At 45.6% G+C, this 21483-nt stretch overlaps 1 protein-coding gene across 2 annotated transcripts in view; it reads left to right on the top strand.

Annotated features, from left to right (window-relative positions):
* Positions 1-21483, top strand: part of LOC112238841 (receptor-type tyrosine-protein phosphatase mu-like) — a 503654-nt gene that overhangs the window by 181947 nt on the left and 300224 nt on the right. For both annotated transcript variants that reach the window (XM_042308178.1, XM_042308179.1), the window contains exons 4-6: positions 4545-4623; positions 12972-13087; positions 17795-17969. In XM_042308178.1, the coding sequence (XP_042164112.1) occupies positions 4545-4623; positions 12972-13087; positions 17795-17969 (370 nt within the window). The remainder of the gene's footprint in view (positions 1-4544; positions 4624-12971; positions 13088-17794; positions 17970-21483) is intronic.

The following is a 21483-nucleotide window of genomic DNA, read 5'->3' on the forward strand; positions in this document are numbered from 1 at the left end:
TCCCCTGTAGTCTAGTGTCATCCCCTCTCTGTCATCCCCTGTAGTCTAGTCTCATCTCCTCTCTGTCATCCCCTGTAGTCTGGTCTCATCCCCTCTCTGTCATCCCCTGTAGTCTAGTCTCATCCCCTCTCTGTCATCCCCTGTAGTCTCATCTCCTCTCTGTCGTCACCTGTAGTCTGTTGTCTTCCCCTATAGTCTAGTCTCATCCCCTCTCTGTCGTCCCCTGTAGTCTGGTCTCATCCCCTCTCTTTCATCCCCTGTAGTCTCATCTCCTCTCTGTCGTCACCTGTAGTCTGGTGTCATCCCCTGCCTGTAGTCTGGTCTCATCCCCTCTCTGTCATCCCCTGTAGTCTAGTCTCATCCCCTCTCTGTCATCCCCTGTAGTCTAGTCTCATCCCCTCTCTGTCCTCCCCTGTAGTCTAGTCTCATCCCCTCTCTGTCATCCCCTGTAGTCTAGACTCATCCCCTCTCTGTCCTCCTCTGTAGTCTAGTGTCATCCCCTCTCTGTCATCCCCTGTAGTCTAGTCTCATCTCCTCTCTGTCATCCCCTGTAGTCTGGTCTCATCCCCTCTCTGTCATCCCCTGTAGTCTAGTCTCATCCCCTCTCTGTCATCCCCTGTAGTCTCATCTCCTCTCTGTCGTCACCTGTAGTCTGGTGTCATCCCCTGCCTGTAGTCTGGTCTCATCCCCTCTCTGTCATCCCCTGTAGTCTGGTCTCATCCCCTCTCTGTCATCCCCTGTAGTCTAGTCTCATCCCCTCTCTGTCGTCCCCTGTAGTCTGGTCTCATCCCCTCTCTGTCGTCCCCTGTAGTCTGGTCTCATCCCCTCTCTGTCATCCCCTGTAGTCTAGTCTCATCCCCTCTCTGTCATCCCCTGTAGTCTAATCTCATCCCCTCTCTGTCCTCCCCTGTAGTCTGGTCTCATCCCCTCTCTGTCCTCCCCTGTAGTCTAGTCTCATCCCCTCTCTGTCATCCCCTGTAGTCTCATCCCCAGCTGTGTCATCCCCTGTAGTCTCATCCCCTCTCTGTCATCCCCTGTAGTCTCATCCCCTCTCTGTCGTCCCCTGTAGTCTCATCCCCAGCTGTGTCATCCCCTGTAGTCTGGTCTCATCCCCTCTCTGTCATCCCCTGCAGTCTCATCCCTCTCTGGTGTCCCCTGTAGTCTCATCCCCAGCTGTGTCATCCCCTGTAGTCTGGTCTCATCCCCTCTCTGTCATCCCCTGTAGTCTCATCCCCAGCTGTGTCATCCCCTGTAGTCTCATCCCCTCTCTGTCATCCCCTGTAGTCTCATCCCCTCTCTGTCGTCCCCTGTAGTCTCACCCCAGCTGTGTCATCCCCTGTAGTCTAGTCTCATCCCTCTCTGTCCTCCCCTGTAGTCTAGTCTCATCCCCGCTCTGTCATCCCCTGTAGTCTGGTCTCATCCCATCTCTGTCATCCCCTATAGTCTGGTCTCATCCCCTCTCTGTCATCCCCTGTAGTCTGGTCTCATCCCCTCTCTGTCATCCCCTGTAGTCTGGTCTCATCCCCTCTCTGCCGTCCCCTGTAGTCTGGTCTCATCCCTCTCTGTCATCCCCTATAGTCTGGTCTCATCCCCTCTCTGTCGTCCCCTGTAGTCTGGTCTCATCCCCTCTCTGTCATCCCCTGTAGTCTAGTCTCATCCCCTCTCTGTCATCCCCTGTAGTCTAGTCTCATCCCCTCTCTGTCGTCCCCTGTAGTCTGGTCTCATCCCCTCTCTGTCATCCCCTATAGTCTAGTCTCATCCCCTCTCTGTCATCCCCTGTAGTCTAGTCTCATCCCCTCTCTGTCCTCCCCTGTAGTCTGGTCTCATCCCCTCTCTGTCCTCCCCTGTAGTCTAGTCTCATCCCCTCTCTGTCATCCCCTGTAGTCTAGACTCATCCCCTCTCTGTCCTCCCCTGTAGTCTAGTGTCATCCCCTCTCTGTCATCCCCTGTAGTCTAGTCTCATCTCCTCTCTGTCATCCCCTGTAGTCTGGTCTCATCCCCTCTCTGTCATCCCCTGTAGTCTAGTCTCATCCCCTCTCTGTCATCCCCTGTAGTCTAGTCTCATCCCCTCTCTGTCATCCCCTGTAGTCTCATCTCCTCTCTGTCGTCACCTGTAGTCTGTTGTCTTCCCCTATAGTCTAGTCTCATCCCCTCTCTGTCGTCCCCTGTAGTCTGGTCTCATCCCCTCTCTGTCATCCCCTGTAGTCTCATCTCCTCTCTGTCGTCACCTGTAGTCTGGTGTCATCCCCTGCCTGTAGTCTGGTCTCATCCCTCTCTGTCATCCCCTGTAGTCTAGTCTCATCCCCTCTCTGTCATCCCCTGTAGTCTAGTCTCATCCCTCTCTGTCCTCCCCTGTAGTCTAGTCTCATCCCCTCTCTGTCATCCCCTGTAGTCTAGACTCATCCCCTCTCTGTCCTCCCCTGTAGTCTAGTGTCATCCCCTCTCTGTCATCCCCTGTAGTCTAGTCTCATCTCCTCTCTGTCATCCCCTGTAGTCTGGTCTCATCCCTCTCTGTCATCCCCTGTAGTCTAGTCTCATCCCCTCTCTGTAATCCCCTGTAGTCTAGTCTCATCCCCTCTCTGTCATCCCCTGTAGTCTCATCTCCTCTCTGTCATCACCTGTAGTCTGTTGTCTTCCCCTATAGTCTAGTCTCATCCCCTCTCTGTCGTCCCCTGTAGTCTGGTCTCATCCCCTCTCTGTCATCCCCTGTAGTCTCATCTCCTCTCTGTCGTCACCTGTAGTCTCATCTCCTCTCTGTCATCCCCTGTAGTCTCATCTCCTCTCTGTCGTCACCTGTAGTCTGGTGTCATCCCCTGCCTGTAGTCTGGTCTCATCCCCTCTCTGTCATCCCCTGTAGTCTGGTCTCATCCCTCTCTGTCATCCCCTGTAGTCTAGTCTCATCCCCTCTCTGTCGTCCCCTGTAGTCTGGTCTCATCCCCTCTCTGTCGTCCCCTGTAGTCTGGTCTCATCCCTCTCTGTCATCCCCTGTAGTCTAGTCTCATCCCCTCTCTGTCATCCCCTGTAGTCTAATCTCATCCCCTCTCTGTCCTCCCCTGTAGTCTGGTCTCATCCCCTCTCTGTCCTCCCCTGTAGTCTAGTCTCATCCCCTCTCTGTCATCCCCTGTAGTCTCATCCCCAGCTGTGTCATCCCCTGTAGTCTCATCCCCTCTCTGTCATCCCCTGTAGTCTCATCCCCTCTCTGTCGTCCCCTGTAGTCTCATCCCCAGCTGTGTCATCCCCTGTAGTCTGGTCTCATCCCCTCTCTGTCATCCCCTGTAGTCTCATCCCCTCTCTGTTGTCCCCTGTAGTCTCATCCCCAGCTGTGTCATCCCCTGTAGTCTGGTCTCATCCCCTCTCTGTCATCCCCTGTAGTCTCATCCCCAGCTGTGTCATCCCCTGTAGTCTCATCCCTCTCTGTCATCCCCTGTAGTCTCATCCCCTCTCTGTCGTCCCCTGTAGTCTCATCCCCAGCTGTGTCATCCCCTGTAGTCTGGTCTCATCCCCTCTCTGTCATCCCCTGTAGTCTCATCCCCAGCTGTGTCATCCCCTGTAGTCTGGTCTCATCCCCTCTCTGTCGTCCCCTGTAGTCTCATCCCCAGCTGTGTCATCCCCTGTAGTCTGGTCTCATCCCCTCTCTGTCGTCCCCTGTAGTCTCATCCCCAGCTGTGTCCTCCCCTGTAGTCTAGTCTCATCCCTTCTCTGTCATCCCCTGTAGTCTAGTCTCATCCCCTCTCTGTCATCTCCTGTAGTCTCATGTCCTCTCTGTCGTCCCCTGTAGTCTCATCCCCAGCTGTGTCCTCCCCTGTAGTCTAGTCTCATCCCTTCTCTGTCATCCCCTGTAGTCTAGTCTCATCCCCTCTCTGTCATCCCCTGTAGTCTCATGTCCTCTCTGTCGTCCCCTGTAGTCTGGTCTCATCCCCTCTCTGTCGTCCCCTGTAGTCTCATCCCCTCTCTGTCGTCCCCTGTAGTCTCATCCCCTCTCTGTCTCATCCCCAGCTGTGTATGGGGATGGTATTGCCACCGTGTTGTTATTACAATCATACATTTGAAAAGTGAGTGTTTTTGACCCTCTGGCTCCCAACTACATCTGATTCTTATTGTATTAATCACATCCGTCTGACACCGTGACACTCCCAGGGGAGTCTAGGGAGGGAGGGAGCGGGGGGAGGGGAGGCGAGAGGGGAGGAGGTTGAGTGGAGTCGAGGGAGGGAGGGAGGGGGGGGGGGGAGGCGAGAGGGGAGGAGGTTGAGTGGAGTCGAGGGAGGGAGGGAGGGAGAGAGGAGAGGAGAGGAGAGGGAGGAGGGAGGAGAGGAGAGGAGAGGAGGAGGAGAGGAGAGGAGAGGAGAGGAGAGGAGAGGAGAGGAGGTTGAGGGGAGGGGAGTCTAGGTGGGGAGGGGAGAGAGGAGTCTAAGAGAGGGAGGGGAGGGGGAGAAAAGTCTAGGTGGGGAGGGGAGGGAGGGAGGGAGGGAGGGGAGAGCGAGTGACATTTGGAAGAAGTGTGAACATTTATCAGTGTTGCTGTGATGTGTCTTGTCCCTCCTCAGATGGTGTTTGAGGTGGTAACCTCAGGGCGTCGTGGCCTGCTGGCCATCAAAAATGTGGTGCTCCAGGGCCATCAGTGCAGTAAGTCCCACTACACACACACACACACACACCTCTCCTCTCCCCCCGCCGACATAAAATACATCATCAAACTATCCTCCTTGTCCTTTTCCTGACACCCCCAGTATCAGTATAGTACAGAGACAGAGATACTATATCTTTCTCAAGGTGCTAGAAACACACAGCATCAGGCAATGGATGTAAAACACACACACACACACACACACACATGCACGCACTAGCACTATCATGCAAGCACACGAGCACACACACACACCTCCCTTTCTCTCCCTCCATCCCTCCTGAACAATATGTATAGCTATAGTCGACACACATAAAGCCTGTTGAGAATCTACTGCTGAAATGGCTCTGTTAAATCTGTCCTTTGAGAGAAGGAGAGAGGTGATGGAGGGAACGAAAGAATAGAGGAGAGAGAGAGAGAGAGAGAGAGAGAGAGAGAGAGAGAGAGAGAGGGATGAAAACAAATGGCACCATATGCTGCATATAGCCTTTTTTTTCATCTTTCATTTATTGTCTCTTTCCTTAAAAGTGTTGGCCAGCCATAACCTCTCTCCTATCTATCCTCTCGTCTCTCAGATTGAAGTGTGAGCACTATCCTATGTAAAGGTCACTCTCAATAGGATTAACCAGCATCTCTTCAAGTGCTTCATTGGTTGAGCTAATGAACATTGACAACGTGCGGGAATTTGCTGCTGAATACACAGTGCTTTTGTTGCACTTTTTTCAGGAAACCCAAAAGATGCTGAAGTGTTTAGGTTGTCCTGTGTGTACAGGAAGAGACTAGTAATCTTCATGTAGATGATTTACATGTGTATTCATCCCCTCCAGGCATCAAACGGTAGGATCAATTTATTTCAATTTACTTTGTCAACAGTAAGCATGTTGCTTCTTGAAGTGGCTGGTTGGTTGGAAAACAAGTTTACAACGTAGATTTTAATCCAGCTTTCAACCACAAATCAACCACAAATCAACCACAAATCAACCACAAATCAACAAATCAACCACAAATCAACCACAAATCAACCACAAATCAACCATAGTATTTTTAAGGTTTGGTTTATTTCAAGTAGAATTCACGTTTGTCAACTACTCAATTTTTCCGTATTTTAAAAACTCAATCGAATATAAACCCAAAACTGCATGTTGGTTGATCAGATTTACTTGACTTGGTGGGTATAATAGGCTATAGTAATATGCAGAGTGAGTGTCTCTACATGTACCACAGCCAGTCCTGTGCTACTAATCAAATCAAATCAAATGTATTTATAAAGCCCTTCGTACATCAGCTGATATCTCAAAGTGCTGTACAGAAACCCAGCCTAAAACCCCAAACAGCAAGCCATGCAGGTGTAGAAGCACGGTTCTAGAGGTTGGGTTCTAGGTTCTTACCTGTCTAGTTCTAGGTTCTAGAGGTTAGATTCTAGGTTCTTACCTGTTTAGTTCTAGGTTCTAGAGGTTAGATTCTAGGTTCTTACCTGTCTAGTTCTAGGTTCTAGAGGTTAGATTCTAGGTTCTTACCTGTCTAGTTCTAGGTTCTAGAGGTTAGATTCTAGGTTCTTACCTGTCTAGTTCTAGGTTCTAGAGGTTAGATTCTAGGTTCTTACCTGTCTAGTTCTAGGTTCTAGAGGTTAGATTCTAGGTTCTTACCTGTCTAGTTCTAGGTTCTAGAGGTTAGATTCTAGGTTCTTACCTGTCTAGTTCTAGGTTCTAGAGGTTTAGGTTCTAGGTTCTTGGTGTCTAGTTCAGACAGGGTTCTAGTGACACAGGTAGTGAACCTGTGTTTCTAGGTCTGAGGGATGTGTTCTGTTTATTCCAGCCTGGGACAGAAGGCCATCCCAGGGTTGTGTGACACAGGTAGTGAACCTGTGTTTCTAGGTGTTGAGGGATGTGTTCTGTTTAGTTCCAGCCTGGGAGTCTCTCTAAGGCCATCCCAGGGTTGTGCTGAGGTTAGACGCCTCACAATGATACAACCAGAACAATTTACATGACATACAGTCGAAGTGGGAAGTTTACGTACACCTTAGCCAAATACATTTAAACTCAGTGTTTCACAATTCCTGACCTTTAATCCTCGGAAAAATGCCCCTGTCTTAGGCCAGTTAGGATCACCACTTTATTTAAAAAATTTGAAATGTCAGACTAATAGTTGAGAGAATGATTTATTTCAGCTTTTATTAATTTATTCATGTTCCCAGTGGGTCAGAAGTTTACATAAACTCAATTAATATTTGGTATCGTTGCCTTTAAATGATTTAACTTGGGTCAAACATTTCGGGTAGCCTTCCACAAGCTTCCCACAATAAGTTGGGTTAATATTGGCCCAGTCCTCCTGACAGAGCATTTTGCCACAACTTTGGAAGTATGCTTGGGGTCATTGTCCATTTGGAAGAACCATTTATGACCAAGCTTTAAGTTCCTCACTGATGTCTTGAGATGTTGCTTCAATATATCCACGTAATTTTCCATCCTCATCACACCATCTATTTTGTGAAGTGCACCAGTCCCCCTGTAGCAAAGCACCCCCACAACATGATCCTGCCACCCCCGTGCTTCACGGTTGGGATGGTGTTCTTCGGCTTGCAAGCCTCCCCATTTTTCCTCCAAACATGACGATGATCATTATGACCAAACAGTTCAATTTTTTTTTTCATCAGACCAGAGGACATTTCTCCAAAAAGTACAATCTTTGTCCCCATGTGCAGTTGCAAACTGTAGTCTGGCTTTTTTATGGCGGTTTTGGAGCGGTGGCTTCTTCCTTACTGAGCGGCCTTTCAGCTTATGTCAATATAGGACTCGTTTTACTGTGGATATAGATACTTTTGTACCGGTTTCCTCCAGCATCTTCACAAGGTCCTTTGCTGTTGTTCTGGGATTGATTTGCACTTTTCGCATCATCTCTAGGAGACAGAATGCTTTCCTGAGCGGTATGACGGCTGCCTGGTCCCATGGTGTTTATACTTGTGTACTATTGTTTGTACAGATGAACGTGGTACCTTCAGGTGTTTGGATATTGCTCCCAATGATGAACCAATGATGAACCAGACTTGTGGACGTCTACAATTGTTTTTCTGAGGTCTTGACTGATTTCTTTTAATTTTCCCATGATGTCAAGCAAAGAGGCACTGAGTTTGAAGGTAGGCCTTGAAATACATCCACAGGTACACCTCCAATTATCTCAAATGATGTCAATAATCCTATCAGAAGCTTCCAAAGCCATGTCATCATTTTCTGGAATTTTCCAAGCTGTTCAAAGGCACAGTCAACTTAGTGTATGTCCACTTCTGACCCCAAGTTTTAATGACTCCGACCTAAGTGGATGTAAATCTTCTGACTTCAACTGTATGTAGGTCCTGCAATCTACATCCTAATGGTAAGACCTGCTGTCTAAGGCCCATAGCTCACAATCTACAGCCTAATGGTAAGACCTGCTGTCTAAGGCCCATAGCTCACAATCTACATCCTAATGGTAAGACCTGCTGTCTAAGGCCCATAGCTCACAATCTACAGCCTAATGGTAAGACCTGCTGTCTAAGGCCCATAGCTCACAATCTACATCCTAATGGTAAGACCTGCTGTCTAAGGCCCATAGCTCACAATCTACAGCCTAATGGTAAGACCTGCTGTCTAAGGCCCATAGCTCACAATCTACAGCCTAATGGTAAGACCTGCTGTCTAAGGCCCATAGCTCACAATCTACAGCCTAATGGTAAGATCTGCTGTCTAAGGCCCATAGCTCACAATCTACAGCCTAATGATAAGACCTGCTGTCTAAGGCCCATAGCTCACAATCTACAGCCTAATGGTAAGACCTGCTGTCTAAGGCCCATAGCTCACAATCTACAGCCTAATGGTAAGACCTGCTGTCTAAGGCCCATAGCTCACAATCTACAGCCTAATGATAAGACCTGCTGTCTAAGGCCCATAGCTCACAATCTACAGCCTAATGATAAGACCTGCTGTCTAAGGCCCATAGCTCACAATCTACAGCCTAATGATAAGACCTGCTGTCTAAGGCCCATAGCTCACAATCTACAGCCTAATGATAAGACCTGCTGTCTAAGGCCCATAGCTCACAATCTACAGCCTAATGATAAGACCTGCTGTCTAAGACCCATAGCTCACAATCTACAGCCTAATGATAAGACCTGCTGTCTAAGACCCATAGCTCACAATCTACAGCCTAATGATAAGACCTGCTGTCTAAGACCCATAGCTCACAATCTACATCCTAATGGTAAGACCTGCTGTCTAAGGCCCATAGCTCACAATCTACATCCTAATGGTAAGACCTGCTGTCTAAGGCGCATAGCTCACAATCTACAGCCTAATGGTAAGACCTGCTGTCTAAGGCCCATAGCTCACAATCTACAGCCTAATGATAAGACCTGCTGTCTAAGGCCCATAGCTCACAATCTACAGCCTAATGGTAAGACCTGCTGTCTAAGGCCCATAGCTCACAATCTACATCCTAATGGTAAGACCTGCAGTCTAAGGCCCATAGCTCACAATCTACATCCTAATGGTAAGACCTGCTGTCTAAGGCCCATAGCTCACAATCTACAGCCTAATGATAAGACCTGCAGTCTAAGGCCCATAGCTCACAATCTACAGCCTAATGATAAGACCTGCTGTCTAAGCCCATAGCTCAATCTACAGCGCATAGCTCACAATCTACAGCCTAATGATAAGACCTGCTGTCTAAGGCCCATAGCTCACAATCTACAGCCTAATGGTAAGACCTGCTGTCTAAGGCCCATAGCTCACAATCTACAGCCTAATGATAAGACCTGCTGTCTAAGGCCCATAGCTCACAATCTACAGCCTAATGGTAAGACCTGCTGTCTAAGGCCCATAGCTCACAATCTACAGCCTAATGATAAGACCTGCTGTCTAAGGCCCATAGCTCACAATCTACAGCCTAATGATAAGACCTGCTGTCTAAGGCCCATAGCTACAATCTACAGCCTAATGATAAGACCTGCTGTCTAAGGCCCATAGCTCACAATCTACAGCCTAATGATAAGACCTGCTGTCTAAGGCCCATAGCTCACAATCTACAGCCTAATGGTAAGACCTGCCCTGTCTAAGAGGCCCATAGCTCACAATCTACAGCCTAATGGTAAGACCTGCTGTCTAAGGCCCATAGCTCACAATCTACAGCCTAATGGTAAGACCTGCTGTCTAAGGCCCATAGCTCACAATCTACAGCCTAATGGTAAGACCTGCTGTCTAAGGCCCATAGCTCACAATCTACAGCCTAATGGTAAGACCTGCAGTCTAAGGCCCATAGCTCACAATCTACAGCCTAATGATAAGACCTGCAGTCTAAGGCCCATAGCTACAATCTACAGCCTAATGATAAGACCTGCTGTCTAAGGCCCATAGCTCACAATCTACAGCCTAATGATAAGACCAGCTGTCTAAGACCCATAGCTCACAATCTACAGCCTAATGATAAGACCTGCTGTCTAAGGCCCATAGCTCACAATCTACAGCCTAATGGTAAGACCTGCAGTCTAAGGCCCATAGCTCACAATCTACAGCCTAATGATAAGACCTGCTGTCTAAGGCCCATAGCTACAATCTACAGCCTAATGATAAGACCTGCTGTCTAAGACCCATAGCTCACAATCTACAGCCTAATGATAAGACCTGCTGTCTAAGGCCCATAGCTCACAATCTACAGCCTAATGATAAGACCTGCTGTCTAAGGCCCATAGCTCACAATCTACAGCCTAATGATAAGACCTGCCCTGTCTAAGAAGACCCATAGCTCACAATCTACAGCCTAATGATAAGACCTGCTGTCTAAGGCCCATAGCTACAATCTACAGCCTAATGATAAGACCTGCTGTCTAAGGCCCATAGCTACAATCTACAGCCTAATGATAAGACCTGCTGTCTAAGGCCCATAGCTCACAATCTACAGCCTAATGATAAGACCTGCTGTCTAAGGCCCATAGCTACAATCTACAGCCTAATGATAAGACCTGCTGTCTAAGACCCATAGCTCACAATCTACAGCCTAATGATAAGACCTGCTGTCTAAGGCCCATAGCTCACGATCTCAGCTACAATCAATAACACCATGGTTTTCCATTAATTAATTCAAGGCTAGCCATCTAGCTTTAATCATCAATGCTATGTCACACAGACCACAGGTCAGGTTGTTGTATGTAAATTATCTAGTGACCACAGGATCAAGCAGCTGAATTCCTACCAATGTAATGTCAATGAGAAGGATTTCCATAGTAAAGGTGCTAGTTTCTGCACTGCACACAAATGTAGCAGAAGCAGATCAATGAAAACACTTGTCACCACGACGACGACGACGTGATAGATGTTTAAATGTAGAAATGTGAGCGGATCAATACGCCGCTTAGGGAGTGGTGATCGGGTTTCTCTCTGAGTGATACTCATACGCTGCATTGATCGTGAGCTTGCATCCCAAATAGTCCACCCTATTCCCTATATAGTGTACTACCTTTTTAACCAGAGCCTAAAAGTAGTGCACTATATAGGGAATAGGGTACAGTTTGGGATGCAGCCAGGGTCTAGAGGGGTCCTAGTGGAGCAGAGGCAATTCATTTTGTGCTTAATACGACTGTGTGGAATATGGGCTAGCTCTGAGATGTGATTAGTACTGCCTGCGTGGTCCATCGCCTCCTTTTACAATGCAGCATTTAAAAAGACATTAGCAAACGATGAGAAAAATGGATTTGTCTGGTTTGGCATTTAGAGGAGGATTGACAGGTCAAAGTCATAATACTAGGTAATACTGATACTATGTCTTGTAATGTATCATATAGTCATAATACTAGGTAATACTGATACTGTGTAATATATCATATAGTCATAATACTAGGTAATACTGATACTATGTCGTGTAATATATCATATAGTCATAATACTAGGTAATACTGATACTATGTCTTGTAATGTATCATATAGTCATAATACTAGGTAATACTGATACTATGTCTTGTAATGTATCATATAGTCATAATACTAGGTAATACTGATACTGTGTAATATATCATATGTACATAATACTAGGTAATACTGATACTGTGTAATATATCATATATACATAATACTAGGTAATACTAATACTATGTAATGTATCATATAGTCATAATACTAGGTAATACTAATACTATGTAATGTATCATATAGTCATAATACTAGGTAATACTAATACTATGTAATGTATCATATAGTCATAATACTAGGTAATACTAATACTACGTATTGTAATATATCATATATTCATAATACTAGGTAATACTGATACTGTGTAATATATCATATATACATAATACTAGGTAATACTAATACTATGTAATATATCATATGTACATAATACTAGGTAATACTGATACTACGTATTGTAATGTATCATATATACATAATACGAGGTAATACTGATACTATGTCTTGTAATATATCATATATTCATAATACTAGGTAATACTGATACTGTGTAATATATCATATATACATAATAATAGGTCATACTAATACTATGTAATATATCATATAGTCATAATACTAGGTAATACTGATACTATGTCTTGTAATGTATCATATAGTCAATACTAGGTAACACTGATACTGTGTCTTCTACTGTAATGTATCATATATATAATTATATACATGTTAAAAGTAGGGCAAGATTTGATGAATAGTGAAATGATACAAATAGCTTAGTGAGGTTCTTTGTCGGGTTGCTTGTGTTTCTTTCTAACTAGTCAAGATCAGATGATTATTTGTCCTGGTTTTCCGCCTAACAGAATGGGGGTGTACAGTGAAGCACATGTTGAAATTATTCTCTGGGTTAAATGGTCTTATGATATATCCGGATTGGATCTTTAATACCTCTTATTATAAAAACATATACAGTAACAGTATCCACAGAATGTAATGCTTTGTTGTAGATTCTAACTCCATGTAGTATCCACAGAATGTAATGCTTTGTTGTAGATTCTAACCCCATGTAGTATCCACAGAATGTAATGCTTTGTTGTAGATTCTAACTCCATGTAGTATCCACAGAATGTAATGCTTTGTTGTAGATTCTAACTCCATGTAGTATCCACAGAATGTAATGCTTTGTTGTAGATTCTAACCCCATGAAGGGTATACCCTATTATAAACATATTTTCCTGATCATAAAGGACATAGAGGTTTTGGGTTATATATATATATATATATTACTGTATATTAACATATATATGTGTGTTTGTGTGTTTATAGTGAACACCCCTCACTTCCTGACCATAAAGGACATAGAGGTTTTGGGTTTTATATATATATATATATATATATATGTGTTTGTGTGTTTATAGTGAACACCCCTCACTTCCTGACCATAAAGGGTGTAGAGGTGAACGCTGGACAGACGGCCGCCTTCCACTGTACTGTCAACGGACGACAGAGAGACAACTTCAACCTCTGGTTACAGGTAACTGCAACACATTACCCTGATCCCTGACCCTAACCTTCCACTGTACTGTCAACGGACGGCAGAGACAACTTCAACCTCTGGTTACAGGTAACAACAACACCTTATCCTGACCCCTGACCCCTAAACCTAACAATCCACTGTACTGTCAACGGACGACAGAGGGACAACTTCAACCTCTGGTTACAGGTAACAACAACACCTTATCCTGACCCCTGACCCCTAAACCTAACAATCCACTGTACTGTTAATAGACGACAGAGAGACAACTTCAACCTCTGGTTCCAGGTAACAACAACACCTTATCCTGACCCCTAAACCTAACAATCCACTGTACTGTTAACGGACGACAGAGAGACAACTTCAACCTCTGGTTACAGGTAACAACAACACCTTATCCTGACCCCTGACCCCTAAACCTAACAATCCACTATACTGTTGAGAGACAACTTCAACCTCTGGTTCCAGGTAACAACAACACCTTATCCTGACCCCTGACCTCTGAACCTAACAATCCACTCCACTGTTAATAGACGACAGAGAGACAACTTCAACCTCTGGTTACAGGTAACAACAACACCTTATCCTGACCCCTGACCCCTAAACCTAACAATCCACTCCACTGTTAATAGACGACAGAGAGACAACTTCAACCTCTGGTTACAGGTAACAACAACACCTTATCCTGACCCCTGACCCCTAAACCTAACAATCCACTCCACTGTTAATAGACGACAGAGTGACAACTTCAACCTCTGGTTACAATGTTCACCCAAAATGTTACACTTCACTTTACTACTGGAGGTGTTTTCATTGACCTGCCTCCCCACCAGAGATCTCCAGTTCAGTACCTTTGGTTCTATTCCAGCACAACCCCCCCACCTGATTCAGATAAAATAACATTGTACCGGTTGAAGATAATGACTGGTTGTTGATATTGATGATTTGAACTAGACATTACTGCCAGGAAGGAACAAGATCTTAGCGGTAGTAGGTTTCACTATATCAAACCCTGGCCTACACTCTTGGAAGAAAGGTGCTTATCTAGAACCTAAAAGAGTTCACCAACTGGAGACCCGAGAGAGAGAAGGGAAGAGAGAGAGAGAGAGAGAGAGTGAGAAGAGGAGAGGGGGACGAAAATGTATTTTATTTGCCGCCCCCCCAAGGGGTCTGAATACTTTCCGGAGGCACTGTAGATAACAAATATATATATATACAGTAGATCACAAAAGTGAGTACACCCCTCAGATTTTTGTAAATATCTTTTCATGTGACAACACTGAAGAAATGACACTTTGCTACAATGTAAAGTAGGGAGTGTACAGCTTGTGGCAACCTGTGAAGCTCTGGTGAACTCCATGCCCCATAGGGTTAAACCAGTGCTGGAAAATGATGGTGGCCACACAAAATATTGACACTTTGGGCCCAATTTGGACATACTCACTTTTGTTTAGACATTAATGGCTGTGTGTTGAGTTATTTTGAGGGGACAGCATATTTACACTGTTATACAAGCTGTACACTCACTTGTCAGGGTTTACCAGAATTGGACCCAGAAGCAGACCAGGACAAGGTGAGTAAGAAGATGGTGTGTATTTATTAATTAATGAGAACGTGGAGGTAGATAGTTCCGGGTGGAGGAGCGGGCAGCGGAGGTGGGTTGATGGGAGTGGGTAGGCAGATCCAATGGATAACAACACACTGGCGACGAGCAGACAGGGATGGGGTATGGGTTCCGGGTGAATGGCTGTAGACAAAACAAACGGCGGTAAGTTAAAGGCAAGCAAGACGTACAAAACAATAAAACAAAACAAACTCTATAAACTGGAGGCTGGTTCGTGGGCACAACATACTGTTCATGGCTAACGATCCGGCAGGGAATGGATGTCAGGTCAGAGCTTTTGAAGGGGAGAGGTGATGATCAGGACAGGTGTGCAGATTACTGATGGGATACAGGTGCGGGTGAACATGATCTCCCAACTCTAATTCGCCCGGCAACCAGACAGGGTGCGTTCCAGGACACCGGAAACACACTCCAGGACAGAAACACAGGCAAACACAGACTCAGGAAGCGGGATTCGTGACATCACTACTTTACATTGTAGCAAAGTATCATTTCTTCAGTGTTGTCACAAAAAAAGATATACTCAAATATTTACAAAAATCTGAGGGGTGTACTCACTTTTGTGATCTACTGTATATATATACATATACAGTGCCTTGCGAAAGTATTCGGCCCCCTTGAACTTTGCGACCTTTTGCCTCATTTCAGGCTTCAAACATAAAGATATAAAACTGTATTTTTTTGTGAAGAATCAACAACAAGTGGGACACAATCATGAAGTGGAACGACATTTATTGGATATTTCAAACTTTTTTAACAAATCAAAAACTGAAAAATTGGGCGTGCAAAATTATTCAGCCCCCTTAAGTTAATACTTTGTAGCGCCACCTTTTGCTGCGATTACAGCTGTAAGTCGCTTGGGGTATGTCTCTATCAGTTTTGCACATCGAGAGACTGACATTTTTTCCCATTCCTCCTTGCAAAACAGCTCGAGCTCAGTGAGGTTGGATGGAGAGCATTTGTGAACAGCAGTTTTCAGTTCTTTCCACAGATTCTCGATTGGATTCAGGTCTGGACTTTGACTTGGCCATTCTAACACCTGGATATGTTTATTTTTGAACCATTCCATTATAGATTTTGCTTTATGTTTTGGATCATTGTCTTGTTGGAAGACAAATCTCCGTCCCAGTCTCAGGTCTTTTGCAGACTCCATCAGGTTTTCTTCCAGAATGGTCCTGAATTTGGCTCCATCCATCTTCCCATCAATGTTAACCATCTTCCCTGTCCTTGCTGAAGAAAAGCAGGCCCAAACCATGATGCTGCCACCACCATGTTTGACAGTGGGGATGGTGTGTTCAGGGTGATGGTGTGTTCAGGGTGATGAGCTGTGTTGCTTTTACGCCAAACATAACGTTTTGCATTGTTGCCAAAAAGTTCAATTTTGGTTTCATCTGACCAGAGCACCTTCTACCACATGTTTGGTGTGTCTCCCAGGTGGCTTGTGGCAAACTTTAAACAACACTTTTTATGGATATCTTTAAGAAATGGCTTTCTTCTTGCCACTCTTCCATAAAGGCCAGATTTGTGCAATATACGACTGATTGTTGTCCTATGGACAGAGTCTCCCACCTCAGCTGTAGATCTCTGCAGTTCATCCAGAGTGATCATGGGCCTCTTGGCTGCATCTCTGATCAGTCTTCTCCTTGTATGAGCTGAAAGTTTAGAGGGACGGCCAGGTCTTGGTAGATTTGCAGTGGTCTGATACTCCTTCCATTTCAATATTATCGCTTGCACAGTGCTCCTTGGGATGTTTAAAGCTTGGGAAATCTTTTTGTATCCAAATCCGGCTTTAAACTTCTTCACAACAGTATCTCGGACCTGCCTGGTGTGTTCCTTGTTCTTCATGATGCTCTCTGCGCTTTTAACAGACCTCTGAGACTATCACAGTGCAGGTGCATTTATACGGAGACTTGATTACACACAGCTGGATTGTATTTATCATCATTAGTCATTTAGGTCAACATTGGATCATTCAGAGATCCTCACTGTACTTCTGGAGAGAGTTTGCTGCACTGAAAGTAAAGGGGCTGAATAATTTTGCACGCCCAATTTTTCAGTTTTTGATTTGTTAAAAAAGTTTGAAATATCCAATAAATGTCGTTCCACTTCATGATTGTGTCCCACTTGTTGTTGATTCTTCACAAAAAAATACAGTTTTATGTCTTTATGTTTGAAGCCTGAAATGTGGCAAAAGGTCGCAAAGTTCAAGGGGGCCGAATACTTTCACAAGGCACTGTATATATATATATATATATATTTATGTTTATATTTTTATGTTTATATATTTATGTTTATATGTACCATATACAGTGCATTCGGAAAGTAATCAGCCCCCTTGACTTTTTCCACATTTTGTTACGTTACAGCCTTGTTCTAAAATGGAGTCTACACACAATACCCCTTAATGACATCACAATACCCCTTAATGACATAACAATAACCTTTAATGATAAAGCAAAAAATATGTTCTTAGAAATTAATTATCACATTTGCATAAGTATTCAGACCCTTTACTCAGTACTTTGTTGAAGCATCTTTGGCAGTGATTAGTCTTGAGTCTTCTTTAGTATGATGTTACAAGCTTGGCAGACCTGTATTTGGGGAGTTTCTCCCATTCTTCTCTGCAGATCCTCTCAAGCTCTGTCAGGTTGGATGGGGAGCATCGCTGCACAGGTATTTTCAGGTCTCTCCAGAGATGTTCGATCGGGAGGTCTTGCATTGTCTTGGCTGTGTGCTTAGGGTCGTTGTCCTGTTGGAAGGTGAACCTCCGCCCCAATTTGAGGTCCTGAGCGATCTGGAGCAGGTTTTCATCAAAGATCTTTCTGTACTTTGCTGTTGGCTCTCCTGTTGGATCTGCAAACACACACACAAACATACACACACTGTTGTCCCCTCGAACACTGATGCAATCAAGGTCAAGCCACTTTAGTATTAAACCTGTCAATTTTATTTTTGCCTAACCCTGCGTTTTGAGAGCTAACCCCTGTCTGTGTTTCAACAGGGTGGACGCAAGTTCCCTATGAAGGCCACTAAATGACCATGTACCACTAAAACTACATCTAACCTGCTGTGTGTTTTAACAGGGTATTGGTGGACGCGAGGCCCCTATGAAGTCCACTAAGCCGTGGAACAACAGACGCTTCATCGGGACCTTCGACGTGGAGAACACCACTAAAGGAGACTCAGGACGCTACCGATGCATAGTCCACTCTGACAAAGGAGTTGGAGTGTCCAACTATGGAGAACTCACCATAAAACGTAAGTACTGTAGATCTCAGTCATTCTCCTCCAAAACCTTTTAAATGACATTGTGGTGAATTTTGAAATGGAACCCACAACAGAACTGAAATAGCCTCAACATTCCCACGACCTTTGTAGAGCAATGAGCACAAGACATATACACAACCAGGAAATGATTCAGTTGTTGTTTTCCAGAATATCCTCAAAGACGAAAGAAAGCCCCAACGAGGTTAAATATAAAACAGCCAGAGAAGAGGTGAAAGAAAGCCCCAACGAGGTTAAATATAAAACACAACCAGAGAGGAGGTGAAAGAAAGCCCCAACGAGGTTAAATATAAAACACAACCAGAGAAGAGGTGAAAGAAAGCCCCAACGAGGTTAAATATAAAACACAGTCAGAGAAGTAAAGGTTTATGTTGATGTGTTCCCTAGTGGACTGGGATGTGTGTGTTCTCTATAATGTCATGCCTTTGAACGAGCGGAGAGGCCTGACCCATTCGAAGCTAAATGATGATACAGACCCATTCCACCCTAAAGGACAAGGCAGACCCATCTTCTGCTTCCTGCTTCTTCCTGTCGTTTCCTGCTCAACAACATCAGCCATAATACTCCAGAGATGGGCGCCGACAGAGATGGCCGCCTCGCTTCGCGTTCCTAGGAAACTATGCAGTATTTTTTATTTTTTTTACGGTTTATTTCTTACATTGGTACCCCAGGTAATCTTAGGTTTCATTACATACAGTCGGGAGGAACTACTGAATATAAGAGCAACGTCATCTCACCATTATTACGACCAGGAATATGACTTTCCCGAAGCGGATCCTGTGTTCTGCCTCCCACCCAGGACAACGGAATGGATCCCAGCCGGTGACCCAAAACAACGAGTCGTAAAAGAGTCAAACGAAGCGGTCTTCTGGTCAGGCTCCGGAGACGGGCACATCGCGCGCCACTCCCTAGCATACTACTGGCCTTTGTCCAGTCTATTGACAACAAGGTTGATGAAATCCGAGCAAGGGTAGCATTCCAGCGAGACATCAGAGAGTGTAACGTTCTTTGCTTCACGGAAACAATCTAATCTGAAAACAAGACTCCCTAAATTGTATCAGCATATCGATTGCGCAACCAGGGCTGGTAAAACCCTGGATCATTGTTATTCTAACTTCCGCGATGCATATAAGGCCCTCCCCTGGCCTCCTTTCGGAAAAGCTGACCACGACTCCATTTTGTTGCTTCCAGCCTACAGACAGAAACTAAAACAGGAAGCTCCCGCGCTCAGGTCTGTTCATGCTGGTCCGACCAATCTGATTCCACACTTCAAGACTGCTTCGATCACGTGGATTGGGATATGTTCCACATTGCATCCAACAACAACATTGACGAATACGCTGATTCGGTGAGCGAGTTCATTAGAAAGTGCATTGACGATGTCGTACCCATATCAACGATTAAAACATTCCCAAACCAGAAACCGTGGATTGATGGCAGAATTCGGGTGAAACTGAAAGCGCGAACCATTGCTTTTAACCAGGGCAAGGTGTCTGGTAACATGACCGAATACAAACAGTGTAGCTATTCCCTCCGCAAGGCAATCAAATAAGCTAAGTGTCAGTATAGAGACAAAGTAGAGTCGCAATTCAACGGCTCAGACACAAGAGGTATGTGGCAGGGTCTACAGTCAATTCCGGAAGAAAGAAATCCAGCCCAGTCACGGACCAGGATGTCTTGCTCCCAGGCAGACTAAATAACTTTTTTGCCTGCTTTGAGGACAATACAGTGCCACTGAAACGGCCTACAACCAAAACCTGCGGACACTCCTTCACTGCAGCCGAGGTGAGTAAAACATTTAAACGTGTCAACCCTCGCAAGGCTGTAGGCCCAGACGGAATCCCCAGCCGCATCCTCAGAGCATGCGCAGACAAGCTGGCTGGTGTGTTTACGGACATGTTCAATTAATCCTTATCCCAGTCTGCTGTTCCCAGTCTGCTGTTCCCACATGCTTCAAGAGGGCCACCATTGTCCCTGTTCCCAAGAAAGCTAAGGTAACTGAGCTAAATTACTTCCGCCCCGTAGCACTCACTTCCGCCATCATGAAGTGCTTTGAGAGACTAGTCAAGGACCATATCACCTCCACCCTACCTGACACCCTAGACCCACTCCAATTTGCTTACCGCCCAATGACGCAATCGCGAGCACACTGCACACTGCCCTAACCCATCTGGACAAGAGGAATACCTAATTGAGAATGCTGTTCATTGACTACAGGTCAGCATTTAACACCATAGTACCCTCCAAAATCGTCATCAAGCTCGAGACCCTAGGTCTCAACCCCGCCCTGTGCAACTGGGTACTGTATTTCCTGACGGGCCGCCCCCAGGTGGTGAGGGTAGGTAACAACATCTCCACCCGCTGATCCTCAACACTGGGGCCCCACAACGGTGCGTTCTGAGCCCTCTCCTGTACTCCCTATTCACCCACGACTGCGTGGCCATGCACACCTCCAACTCAATCATCAAGTTTGAGGACGATACTACAGTGGTAGGCTTGATTACCAACAACGACGAGACGGCCTACAGGGAGGAGGTGAGGGCCCTCGGAGTGTGGTGTCAGGAAAATAACCTCACACTCAACGCCAACAAAACAAAGGAGATGATTGTGGACTTCAGGAAACAGCAGAGGGAGCACCCCCCTATCCACATCGATGGAACAGTAGTGGAGAGGGTAGTAAGTTTTAAGTTCCTCGGCGTACACATCACAGACAAACTGAATTGGTCCACTCACACAGACAGCATTGTGAAGAAGGCGCAGCAGCGCCTTTTCAACCTCAGGAGGCTGAAGAAATTCGGCTTGTCACCAAAAGCACTCACAAACTTCTGCAGATGCACAATCGAGAGCATCCTTTCGGGCTGTATCACCGCCTGGTACGGCAACTGCTCTGCCCACAACCGTAAGGCTCTCCAGAGGGTAGTGAGGTCTGCACAACGCATCACCGGGGGCAAACTACCTGCCCTCCAGGACACCTACACCACCCGATGTCACAGGAAGGCCATAAAGATCATCAAGGACAACAACCACCCGAGCCACTGCCTGTTCACCCCGCTATCATCCAGAAGGCGAGGTCAGTACAGGTGCATCAAAGCAGGGACCGAGAGACTGAAAAACAGCTTCTATCTCAAGGCCATCAGACTGTTAAACAGCCATCACTAACATTGAGTGGCTGCTGCCAACACACTGACTCAACTCCAGCAACTTTAACTTGTTATGGCTGCAATCCCGAAATTGGGATAAGTGTAATCAACAACCGCTGAATAGCGCTACATATCCCTTTAAATCCAGCAAAGGGAGGCTATGGAACATGGCGTTTTCAAAATAGAAGCCACTTCCTGCTTTGATTTTCCTCAGGGTTTTGCCTGCAATATCAGTTCTGTTATACGCACAGACAATATTTTGACAGTTTTGGAAATTTAGAGTGTTTTCTATCCAATACTAATAATAATATGCATATATTAGCAACTGAGACTGAGGACCTGGCCGT

Source organism: Oncorhynchus tshawytscha, linkage group LG28 (assembly GCF_018296145.1).
Source record: "Oncorhynchus tshawytscha isolate Ot180627B linkage group LG28, Otsh_v2.0, whole genome shotgun sequence".
Taxonomy (NCBI): domain Eukaryota; kingdom Metazoa; phylum Chordata; class Actinopteri; order Salmoniformes; family Salmonidae; genus Oncorhynchus; species Oncorhynchus tshawytscha.